Source organism: Rhinopithecus roxellana, chromosome 10, assembly GCF_007565055.1.
Source record: "Rhinopithecus roxellana isolate Shanxi Qingling chromosome 10, ASM756505v1, whole genome shotgun sequence".
Classification (NCBI taxonomy): domain Eukaryota; kingdom Metazoa; phylum Chordata; class Mammalia; order Primates; family Cercopithecidae; genus Rhinopithecus; species Rhinopithecus roxellana.
Window position 1 is genome coordinate 97,391,796 of NC_044558.1, and position 12,351 is coordinate 97,404,146.

The following is a 12,351-nucleotide window of genomic DNA, read 5'->3' on the forward strand; positions in this document are numbered from 1 at the left end:
CTGGTGGGAGCCAGGGTTGGCGTGAGGGCCATGGTGCTTGGCAGCCAGTTGGCCAAGTGAATGCATCAGGCTCAACCTGTGTTGGTTCAGCTACTTCATCGAATGTTCAAGGCACAGGTGAACCTCAGATATGCAGTTTGAACCTCAGATATGCAGTTCTGCCAGGAGGGGTAAGGCAGAAGAATGGGCTTTGGGTCACTCAAATCAAGCCAGCTGGCTTGAGGGTCAGTTGGCCTCTCGAGCCAGTATCCTTGTCTGAAACAATGCCCACCGCAGGGGGCTGTCATAAGAATTAACAAGATTACAAATGTAAGGGCCTGGCACAGAGCACAGATGCTTAACAAGACTGTTGTAACTTACCTTTGGAGGTTTTCCACGGAGGGGTTTATTTAGAGATGTTAAGACCTATTTGGAGGCTGCAAAACCCCTAGACTTGAGCTCACTGAAGGGCACATGATGCCCTCATGTGGCTCTAACTAGATTTGTCTTGGGAAAGGGTGTCTTTAATGTGAGTTTAAAAAATATCCATTCGTTTTAGCAGCACAACCATGTTTGGAGACTCGGGCTCTTCTGGGAATATTGCTTCAGTTGTTTATAAGCTCCTCCTGATGGTCAACTCTGAGGACGTTAACTGGGACAGAAATGTCTCATTTAAATTAAAAAAAAATCACAAAGAAAAGTGGTGGGGAATTGTGGTGGTGCCACATATAATAAACAAGGGAGAGACAAGCTCAGTCTAGAGGGACTGTGAATTAAATTGCAGAACATGCCACACATGACAATTTTACATGGTTCTACCCCGGGTTCTAATTTGAGATTCCTATAAAGTCCCCGGTCTGTGGCTGCCTTCACAGACTACAGAGGGAACAGTCTTTGAAGTTCTGTGCCCTCCACCAGAACCCAGAGCATTAAAACAAAAAAAACAAAAAAAGTCAGGGAGGCATATTTAAGAGGCAGCCAGCCTATGCCTGAACAAAAAAACCACCACCAGAAAAAACAAACACATCTTACTTTTGAAGTTGAACATTTGAGACTATGGGAGTCAATATTTCAATAACCCATTTTCACTAGAAGATAGGGCATCCTTTATTGAGATTTGCATGACTATGGGTAGCTAAGAATAAGGAGACATCAGGGTAGGAGGAACCGTGCTTAGACTTATGCCCAAGCCAGGGATGAATGTTTGTTTGTCTGGTGTTTTTTTGAGAGTCTTGCTCTTTCTTCCAGGCTGGAGTGCACTGGTGCAATCTTGGCTCACTGCTACATCTGCGTCCCAGGTCAAGTGATTCTCCTGCCTCAGCCTCCGGAGTAGTGGGATTACAGGCACATGCCGCCACGCCTGGCTAATTTTTGTATTCTTTGTAGAGACAGGGTTTCACTATGTTGGCCAGGCTGGTCTTGAACTCCTGACCTCGTGATCCATCCACCTCGGCCTCCCAAAGTGCTGGGATTACAGGTGTAAGGCACCGCGCCCGGCTGGATGAATGTTTTTTTAAACAACCTTAGGTGTACTATGCAGGTACAGATAGTTCAGAATGAACCACTTACATACTACACCTATGCAGAACAGAGCATTCAGAAGTTTCTTCCCTAAAGTTTGGCTCATCTATGACCTTGGTTCTTAAAGTGGTTCTTAAAAGTCAGGGGCTCTGGAATTACCTGCCCAGACAGAAGTCAGAAACTTGGGCCTAGAAATCTGCATTTTAAACTCATTCCCGAGGTGCTCTTCACGTATCTTTAGGGTGCTAAGCCAATGCTTCTTAGATTTGAGCAACCAGTGAAATTACAAAAAGAATCTTCAAGACTCACTTTGAGCTGTCAACTATTACCTCACAAAGAACAATGAAAAGCGATAATCATCTCCTTTCATCCTTGTTCCAAAAAAATATTATGTGTATTTGTGTTTGGAAAAAAGTCTTGTCCATGACCTTTACTGTTGTTTGCTTGGAGAGCTGTGTATGTCATTGCGGTCCAACATCTGGGAACCCCAGGGGGCTTTGGGCACCACTTTGGAATGGAGTGAATGATGGGCCCAAGAGACAAGGCTTATTAGAGAACACCATTATCTTCCATTGTTTTATTATTTTTTATATATATAGATATGCAGATCTGTTTTATGTATAACAATTAGTTGTATATTCAGACAAAGGCATTCTACTGGTAATTTCCCCCCAAATCAATTCAGGTAAAATTAGATACTTATGCACTTCATGGGCTATCAACACTTGCAACTTATCAATTTCAGTTCTGAGGTCATACACACAATTCAAAATATACATTAACTAGGTTAAGGCGATAAAAGTGGACTGAAAGAAACCACGGGATTCAGAACAATGAAACTGTGTATTTTGCTTGCATGAGAGTCATAACGTGAACAGCAAGTATTGTGCGTTATCTCATAGCTCTTCAGTGGAGAGGGAGCGGCTTCTGAACATCTAAGGTGATTGCACAGCAGGTGGGAAACAGCTGGTGTGGCCTGCTGGAGGCTTCGCTGAGGGAGGGCTCATTTCTTCTCTGCTTCTCCTTTTTTGGGTTCTTGTTTCAATTTGTAATCAGCCAGGGCGGCCTTGATTGCATCTTCAGCCAGCACTACAGGTAATGGAAGGAAAGAAGCCTAAGTTTCCAGATTCGAAAGAAGTGGTTTTGGGAATAGAAATTTTAAGAGCTTGGAGGAAGTGGTGCTGGTGGGGACTAACGGGGTAACCAAGCCAGAAAGCTGGGGTGAGGAGTTGCCAGGCAGCTCAGCAGCTGCTTCCTGAGCTGAGTTACTCCTGTGGGTAACCCTGGAGACAGAATAGGGTTTAAATATCCGTGATCCCAGCCTAGTTCCTTAGCCTCTTCGAACCTACTTTCTACTCTATAGAACCGGGATAATCATGCTTGTCTTGCCAGGATAGTGTGGGGACTTACAGAAGATGTCTAACACATAGCAGGGACACCACAGCAAATGTTAGTTCTTGCCTGCTCCCATCAAAGTCTGGCTTTGGACAAAATCATGTCATGATAAAAAGTTGACATGACCTTTGGAAAAAAGATCATGTCAATCTGTTGATGGGATGGCATTTGCCACATCACCCTCTAGTGATTGAGAGTTTCACCACTTTTATTTAGGAGTCAATATTCAAAGTGAGGCTATGGGGAAAATAAAAACCGAGAGAGCTGGAATGACAGCAGAAAGCAAGCAAATAGCAGAGAACATCAGCTAGAGGTTTCAGTACCTAAAAATGCCTAATAAAAGGGCGAGGGATTTCCTGAAACCATGTGAAAATGTTTACAAGTGATGACCTTTCTTTATGGGTACTTAAAATTCCAGATCAAGTGGAAAGAACTTGGGTCTGACCAGGCTTCCTGAAGAATGAGTTAGTGTGTCTGCCCCGGCACCTGGCTCTTCTCCTTGTGAGTGTTACTCTGGCAAGAGGCCTCTCTGCTTATTTTTAACTAATTTGGTTAGTAAACCTCCATCGATGCATTAAGGCTAATGTTTCTCATTCCTTCTTTCCCTGAGAAGGTTAAGAAATGATGGAAAAAGCATTAGATTTAATACAGAGACCAAACTGGAAAGCCAAGTATAAGTCTTAAGGCATCTGAGCCTTTTTTTAGGATAGCAGAGAGGGGGACATTGTACTGCTGGGCTTAGTTGTTCCATATATACAGATGCAGACCCTGACAGTAATAGCATCCAGACAGGAAGTGAAGAAATACACAGGAAACAGGATTATGGAGAAAGCTGAGTTTTCTCCTCTGCTAGAAACAGCAGATTCTGAAATCAAAGATTGGAGCTTAAATTCTGGCTCTCCCACTTGTTAGCCATGTGACGTTGGTGTCTTAACCCAAGCCTCAGCTCCTTCATCCATAAGCGGAAAGTAATGACGTCTACTGTGCACTCAAGAATATCTGTGAGGTTTAGAAATGACGCCCATCAAGTGCTCAGTATGATGGCTGGTGCATATCTCCTTCTGGCATGATTCTCTTAGGGATGAACGTGAGACCATGGGGGCTCTAACCCTCTGCAGGTTGTAAGGACAGACTCATGAGCTCTAATTCTGAGGGTTATAAACATGGGCTCCATGACCTAAAAGGACTGTTGCAAATGCAAGTTGAAATTACCGCCAAATGTCCCAGCTGACTGGTATGGAGAGCAGAGACTTACTGGAGCAGTGCAGTTTCACGGGAGGAAGGCAGAGCTCCTTGGCGATATCTGTGTTTTTGATAGTCAAGGCTTCCTCCACCTGAGAGGCATAATGGAAAGATGGGCAGTTTTAGCAACGCTTTATCTTGTGAGGGCCAGACAATAAAAAAGTGAGGCCAAAAAGGCCCTCAGGGTTGGTGGGGATGATTTCTATTTAATAACTCAAAGGGCTGAGGGTCTTCTCAGGACTCCACTTTATCAAAGCTGCAGCTGGGATTCTCAAGCATGAAGTATACACAGCTGCACTACCTGGTTTGGGTAAGCAAAGACCGCCCAGACACTTCTCTAAGCCAGGAGTGGAACCTGTGAGAAGTCTCTTAGGGATCTGCTTGTGGCCTGTGTCAGGAATCTTTTCCTTAAAAGGTAGTGATTTCCGATACTGGTTTTGTGAATATCAGCTTCTCTGATGTCCTCATACGAAATGTCAGAATAAATCCTTTTGACTAGAAGTGCCAAATGACATCAGAGAGGTTGGGACATCAGGTAAGTGGCAGAGTGGCAGTGGCACAGCCGGGTCAGGCTGAATGCTCTCTTTGGTGTCACCCTTTGCCAATAGGAGCATCTCCTCCAGATCAACTGAGGAGGATGCCTGGGGTCTGGTTGACAGCTCGGGGGGATAATGTGAGGCAAGCAGATCCTTGCCCATGTGGAACAGTGCCCCACTGCCTTACAGAAAACCAGATTTCCCAACAGCTGGGCTCCTTGGCTATGTCTGACTATCGTTCAATTTCCCAATTCTGCTAACCCTTCTTGGCTGATTCAGGTTCTGCTCCTGAAACTCAGATGGGCGATCTCAAGGTTAAAGAAATGTTCTCTCTCCCATTTTCTGATCACAATTCACAGTCCCCTAAGGGCCAGGTTCTGGGAGCATAAGTGCCTTGTCTCATTTCTCCCTTCACCTGAGGACAGTTCCTGACAAATCACTTCAGAGCTACCTCCTGCCAGAGCAGGTTAGGTCTGAGCTTCCTGGCCCACAGGAGCTTGCCAGCCAGAAGGCCGTGAGCCACAGGAAGCAGGTGGCACGTGGCCTGGCAAACCGCTCTGCCGTGGAGCTGGCCAGCTCCCAAGCATGCTCCTCCATGACTCAGCTCCCTGCACCTGGTCCCCTGGGGCAGCAAAGATGCGTGCCTTGCTGGTTGGCTTTCTGAGAGGTTCTGACAGCAACTGGATTTTAGAAAGTCCAGCTCTTCACTGCTTTTGAGACCTTTGACCTCTGCAGCTACCAGGGAAAGACACTTCGGAGAGAAAGGGATGAAAGAGAAGTTCTAGCTCTTTATTATCTCTGCCTTTAGAGGGCTTGCGATCAGCCACCTAGATCACTGTTCTGATTTCGTTGTTCACTTTGCCCCTACCCTTGCTGTGTTTTTGATTCTTTAATCCCTCTTTTAACACAGGCTAGTTTATTTCACCAATCCTTGTAAACCACCTAGAACCCTTCCTGAAACATGAGAGGAAATAAGCAAGAAAATAACTACCATATAACAACTCTCTGACTTGACAAATTATAAGAGTATTGGCAACCTTAGAGAAAGCCAAAGATTTCTTTTAAATTCTATTTTGTTAGAGGGACAGGTGAGGATCTTTTTTGTATGTAATTAACACCCAAACGAACAAACAAACAAAATGATCAACCAGAAAAAAACCCAAACAACATCTAGAACGATCCATAATTCCCAATTTGAAGAAATAATATAACCAACATCTGTATAGCAGAAACTTTAAAAATTTAGAATATTAAAAAACAGTCATGGTTGTTTTTGACCCATTAGACCCATCAAGAGACAGGCTTGGGGTGAATGCAATTTCATTCTGTCAGATTTGTGAGCAACCTTACCGTCTTTCCTTTCACCCATTCAGTGGCTAATGAGCTGGAGGCAATTGCAGAACCACAGCCAAATGTTTTAAACCTAGCATCCACAATTTTCCCCTTTTCATCCACTTGAATCTAGAAAAGAGACAAGAGTTAAGTGGTGAGTCCTGGGACCACCCTCTGGAACTTGGCACTCACGAAGATTCACTGGGGCCTTCCCCAAAGGCTTTGGGCTTGCTTTCCATACTAAGTGATGGCATTAATTACTGATTTTGCCTTGTTTCAGAGAGCTGTGATGAAAAGTGAAATGCAGGGACAACTATCCAGGCCCAACTGACAAGGATCAGCTGAAAAATATGTCCCTCCACCCCAGTATTATTTTGTTTTGCGACTCTGGCTTGCATTTTGGCTATGAACTTCTATTAGAGGCAGTCTGCTCACAGCTGCTGGGGCAATCTGCCTCTTTAAATACAGACAGAGTCCACAATAAAGGTCTCTGGTTAATACTTTTTTCTTGGGCAGCAGATTATACTTAGTGGTTTCCTCCTGTTTCGTTTCTGTATTCCAAGATAGGTATGAAGATCTGGCAAGCTGCCCACTCACCATGAAGCAGCAGATTGGCGCTACAACAACAGTTTACCCAAAGCACTAGACACTATCTTCATGTTGCCCCCAATCTGGGGACAGGTTTAATTTACTGTGTTTCTTATCTCATTGGGGACTGCTAGCTCACTGGGATTTTCCTTTGATCAGTAAAATTCACAAAACTCTTTCGTTGGCTGAAGTTGGAATTTAAACTTATACAGTGAGTACACAAATGAGATTACTTTTCTATTTCGGAAAAAGTCGGCATAGTACACTAGCCTAGCAGAAGAGCTATGACTGAGGCCCTGTTCCAATCATGTCTAACATGGACTCATCCCATCTCACAGGAATAAAGATGGAGACCGAGTGAAATGCTGTATGTGCAAGTGCTTTGTAAACTTAAAGGGATTATTGTTATCACTATTAAAGACTAGCCATACCTGTAATTTCATTACGTCACCACATGCTGGAGCCCCCACCAGGCCAGTTCCAACATTTTTAGATGTCTTGTCAAGGGACCCCACGTTTCTAGGATTTTCATAATGATCAACAACCTAAAATGAGAGGATTAAGATAAATCGTGTTCACTCTCTATTGGTACTGGTCTCTGGTATGATGGCAAGCTCCCGGAAGTCAGCATCTTGAACCTGGCAGGCAATCACCAAATTTCACCTGAGTAGAAAGGTCTACACTCATGTCAGTGAGAACCATTTGTGACCCCCAATTCCTTTTGTGTCTCCTCTACAACTACTTCACAGATTAGCGATACCTAGAAGAAAAAATAAATCAGTGAAATCATGTCTTAATTCCATAGGGTTTTTACAAAAATACTTGATTTTTACCCACCTACATCACCAGACTTGGGCTCAAACAGCAGTTTTGTTATTTTCAAATGAAAACGATCCTCAAAGGATGATTACTATTTAAAAATTCTAAAAATAACCATGGCCCAGGGAGGGAAAACTTTCTTAGAAGCCTTAAGGTGACTGTTACACAGAGAACAATGCTATGGAATGTGTACGTTTATGTGTCTTTTCAAATAAAAACAGTGCCATCACCGTAGTTCAGAGCCTGTCATCACCCTGGTGCAGCAGCGCACCCTGGCTGCTGAAAGGCTGCTAGTCCAAGTTTCCTCGGGGTGTACCCTCAACAAAACACACCCCCGGGAGGGGGAGGACTGAATAAGCCCTTGGAGAAAGGGCAGAGGCCAGATCAGAATCAACATCCATTCGAACTGGCACACAGAAGGCCTTAATGTGGTTACTGGTTAGTAGTAAGCACCCCGATCTTCCAGTCCCCTTTTCCTCCCCATCTCACTGAGGATTTTGACTCCAAGTAAAGGCACCTATAGGATAGTATCTAACGGAGGGACTTTTTGTGCCACGTTGATTTATGGCATTGTTTAGTTGTTTCTAGAGTGGGAGTCTCACGTCTGGGGGACTTTGCGTCAGCAGACAGCAAGGGGCTGCAAACTATGCATCTATCCCTCCTTCCCCGCCAAAAAAAAACCCCAAAACAAAACAAAAACACTACGCATGTTGGTTACAAGCCTGACTCCCCTATGCACTCTTAAAGCAGTAACAGAAACGGTCTCCTCGTGCTGAGGCCTATGTGCCAGGAACCATGACAAGACTCCACGCACAGTATCCTTTGTAAGAGACAGCTGAGAGTCCCTCATTTACACCTGGGGAAACAAGTTCAGAGAGGCGCAGTGACTAGCGCAAGGTCATCTGGCCAGGGCAGCAGCGTGGCGGAAGCCGGAGCCCGCTCCGGGGGTGTCTGTCCCTGGACTCTAAAAGACAAGTCCCAACAGACCCTGCCTCCTGGGCTGTTGGCGAATTTAAAGTTGGGACGCACGAAGTCGCGGCCAGCGGCGGGGTCCCCTGGAAGTCGCAGCCCAATGAGCGGTAACTGTTGTTTATCAGTTGCAGTGAACCTCACTGCGCAGCAAGGGAAAGTGAGTCAGGGCAAAGACGTGGGAGGAGACCGCTAGTCCTGGCTACGTAGAACCCCGCGGCCGCCGCTCCAGCCCAGGCCTCCGCCGAGTTGGCATTCCGCGTGTCCCCTCGTTTGTCCCTACCTTCTTGTGATAGAGTCGGGCCGGGGCCGACAGCTCCCGGGCGGGGAGGCGGGGGCTCCGGAGCAGCAGAGCCGACGCTGCCCGCCTCAGACGGCCAGCTCCAGCTGCCGCCATCTTGCCGGCTTGCGCCTGCGCCAGTCCAGAGCGATACCGAGGGGCGGGGCGCGTCTGCGAGTCGGCTCTGAGCTGGGAGCGCGCCTCTCTGGCGTCACCGAGGCTTTGCGCCTGCGCCTTACCGTTCCGTGCAAGCGCCCGCCCTCTGGCCCCGCCTTGACCACGCCTCTCGGGGGCGGGCGGGCGGGGGCGGGAGCGGGAAGGTCTGAAGTCGCTGGAGGGCTCGGCCTGGGTGCTGGATTCTGGTTGAGAGAGGACCTCAGCCTTCTGCAGTGTGGGAATGCGGCGCAGAGGACCACCGAGTCCACTTTTCCTAACCTTATTTTGCAGCTAAGGAAGCTGAGATTCAGGGCAGTTTGGTCACTCCGTCCAAGGTCGCTTAGGGCTTAGGTTCAATTAGAATTCGAACTTGGGTAGTCCTGGGTTAGAATCCTGGTTCGGTTCCTTCCTGGCTGTATGTCCTTAGACGAATGATACCCGCTCGCTAAGTCTGAATCTTCCCTTTTGTATTAATTCGAGTACAATTCCGTCATCATGAAGCCAGCATCTGTGTCGAGTACCTACTATGTGTCAAGGCACTTTACTAGACCCGGGGATCCAACGGAAAGCAAAACCGACGTAATTCCTGACCATTAAGCTTGCTAATGAGGGAGCAAGGTAGAGAGAGACACACTCCAGTACTTGCCTACCTCAACAAATGGGAAGCTTAAGAAGGAAACACCAGGTAAATCTTGGTCTCTTCGGATTGACGTCACCTGGCGCAAAAAAAAAAAAAAAAAAAAAAAAAAAAAAAAAAAAAAAAAAGAAGGAAACGAACACCATGTCCTGATTGAAAAAAAGAGTATATGTCTATTTTTCTCTCTAAAACAACAGCAAACTCAATTTATATGTCGGTGCCTGGCAGTTAAGAATTTCTAAAGAAATGCGTATTTACTGTTGGTTTGCAGTATGTGAGCTTATAAAACCGGAAAACTCAAGTGTATTTAACGTCTCCTAGGTACCAGACGTTTACATAAAGGGGAGGAATCTCTTTGGGAAATGGATTTTTCTCTTGAATGGTGAAATCGATCCTTCCCCGAGGACTTGCAGTTTTCTTTGCATTTGAGGTGCAGTTGCTGGGGAGACTAAACCCAAGCGCCAGGTCACACTAGGCGATTAAGGTATCTTTTCTAAGAATCATTTTGACCTTCTCAAGATGGCGCCAAATTCTTTACTACAGACACCACTCTCGCTCCATGACTTCCTCTATGGCTTCCACTTCCTGCCCAAAGACCCAACTTCTGTCCGAAGTTGTGACGGAACGTATGCCGTGATAATGAGTTTTTTCTCTGGTGGGAGTTTTTACAGGGGTATAAAATAAAATGAATTTAGTGTATTTGGAGATTTTCCCGTTATCTAAGGTTCCCAGCTTCCCTTTCAGTGTCAAGAAAACGGGCTTTTGATAAGGCGCGCGCTGCGGGCAGCTTCTTCCTCAGCGGGTCTTCGGCGGCCGCGGGAAGACCCGAGAGTCATTAGAAGCGCAAGATGGCGACTGCGGCCGCAACCTCGGCTTCAGAACCCGAGGCTGAGTCCACGGCTGGGCCCAAGGCTGACGGAGAGGAGGATGAGGTTAAGGCGGCCAGGACAAGAAGGAAGGTGTTATCGCGGGCTGTGGCCGCTGCGACATACAAGACCATGGGGCCAGGGTGGGATCAGCAGGAGGAAGGCGTGAGCGAGAGCGATGGGGATGAGTACGCCATGGCTTCCTCCGCGGAGAGCTCCCCCGGGGAGTACGAGTGGGAATATGACGAAGAGGAGGAGAAGAACCAGCTGGAGATTGAGAGACTGGAGGAGCAGGTGGGCCCGGGGGTGGGCAGCGGGCACCTTCCAGTCTTTCAGGTCCTCAGGTCCCCGTGTCCTGGCCCGCCTCCCTAGTCCTCGGCGGCCATAAAGCCGCCAAGGCTGCAAACCCCTTTTTCATGACCGTAGCTCCTGTCATTTGAGTGCTTACTGCGTGCCCGGTGCTTTGCAAATGTTATCCCATTGAATCCTCGCCACCACCCTGTGATGGAAGCTCTGTTATCTATCCCCATTTTACTGGAGGAAACTGAGGCTCGTGGAGGAAAGTCTGTTGTTCAAGATAATACTTCCTGCAAGTCAGGCCTCGTACTTTGATCCCATTCCAGAACTCGCCCTCTTAGCCACACGTCCAACAGTAGAAATACACTCATTCACAAGAGAGTGTTATTTTGTTATGTAGGAATGACGGCGGTGATGAAACTTGTGGTAGGAAAAATATTGACTACGATGGTGATATTAGAAATGGAAAGGTTTGCTGTGCTGGAGGTTAAGGCCTCAGTTCTAGCTGTTCCACCCTTGTATGTGCTTGCGAGAATTTCTTAATTTCTCTGATCCTCTCGGCTTCCTCATCTGCAGATTGGGAGCAACAATGTCTGCATAATATAATTGTTGTAACAGTAACTATAGCCCAGTGCCTAGCATCTAGTCATAACATGGTCTCTCATTTGTGACCTTACGAGGTGGTGATATCTACTGTATAATCCAGGATCTCAGCAGGAAATAGGTGGCACGTTTAGATTAGGATGATCTGAGAGAAAGTAAAGATGTGGGTAGGGAAATTAGGAGTGAAGGTTTAGTATCCCATGGCTAGTAACTCCAGAACCTGGTGTCCGTCTTTGGGCCTGAAGGGGTGAAGGGAGTGATCTGAGTTGTGTGGAGAGGGCACCTGAGAACTGCTGTTAACTTTGTTCAAGGGATGCAGCCCCAGTTTCCTGTCAAGGATTAGGGTGGGGGAAGAAATACCTTGACCTCCCTTTCTTCCTTCCACCAAACTTCTGCTGGTGCCTTCTGCTGGGCAGACCCATCTGGAAGCTGGAGAGCCAGAAAACCTGTATATGGGATCTATACTTGGGGACACAGGACAGGGAGGAGAGGGTAGGGTGTGTTTGGAGGGGGCAAACAGAAGAGATGGAGCACATTCTCTTTTTTTTTTTTTTGAGTCTCTTTTTTTCTTTTTTTTTGAGACAGACTCTCGCCCTGTCACCCAGGCTGGAGTGCAGTGGCACCATCTCGTTTCACTGCAAACTCTGCCTCCCTGGTTGAAGCGATTCTCCTGCCTCAGCCTTCCCAGTAGCTGGGATCCAGGCATACTCCATTGTGCCCGGCTAATTTCTGTATTTTTAGTAGAGGTGGGGTTTCACCATGTTGGCCGGGCTTCTCCTGAATTCCTGACCTCAGGTGATCACCCACCTTGGCCTCCCATAGCGGTGGGATTACAGGCCTGAGCCAGTACGCCCGGCCCACATTCTCTTTTTACAGATGAAGAAACAGAGGTTCAGAACAAATGATGAAATGATTTGCTTTAAGTCATTCATAGTGGGATTTACACTGAAAATGTGGACTAGATGCCACACTGGATGTGAAATCACTCAGTGAATGTGAAGTTGCTAATCTAGTTTACTCACTAAACGTTGCTGCGTGTCAGTTTCCTTATAATACTCCCTCTGGCACTGATATTTTTGTTACATTATGAGATAGTGATGTCATCCATAGGTATAGCTTGTCCCACCCATT

At 46.7% G+C, this 12,351-nt stretch overlaps 2 protein-coding genes across 3 annotated transcripts in view; one reads left to right on the forward strand and one right to left on the reverse strand.

Annotated features, from left to right (window-relative positions):
- Positions 1–2,064: 2,064 nt before the first annotated feature.
- ISCU (iron-sulfur cluster assembly enzyme) lies at positions 2,065–8,878 on the reverse strand. 2 transcript variants are annotated; one of them, XM_010360580.2, is made up of 5 exons: positions 8,665–8,878; positions 7,025–7,138; positions 6,024–6,134; positions 4,151–4,229; positions 2,065–2,589 (listed from the first exon to the last, which is right to left on the reverse strand). In XM_010360580.2, exons 1-5 carry the CDS (start codon positions 8,776–8,778, stop codon positions 2,504–2,506), a joined length of 504 nt encoding a protein of 167 aa, XP_010358882.1. In that variant the 5' UTR covers positions 8,779–8,878; the 3' UTR covers positions 2,065–2,503. The 2 variants fall into 2 exon arrangements, with proteins under 2 accessions (XP_010358882.1, XP_030795141.1); XM_030939281.1 differs by having other exon boundaries at positions 4,108–4,229; positions 8,665–8,874.
- A 1,181-nt stretch (positions 8,879–10,059) lies between these two features.
- SART3 (spliceosome associated factor 3, U4/U6 recycling protein) overlaps positions 10,060–12,351 on the forward strand; it is a 39,249-nt gene continuing 36,957 nt past the window's right edge. Inside the window, exon 1 of the mRNA XM_010360600.2 lies at positions 10,060–10,614. Within this exon, the coding sequence (XP_010358902.2) occupies positions 10,303–10,614 (312 nt within the window). The 5' untranslated portion in view covers positions 10,060–10,302. The remainder of the gene's footprint in view (positions 10,615–12,351) is intronic.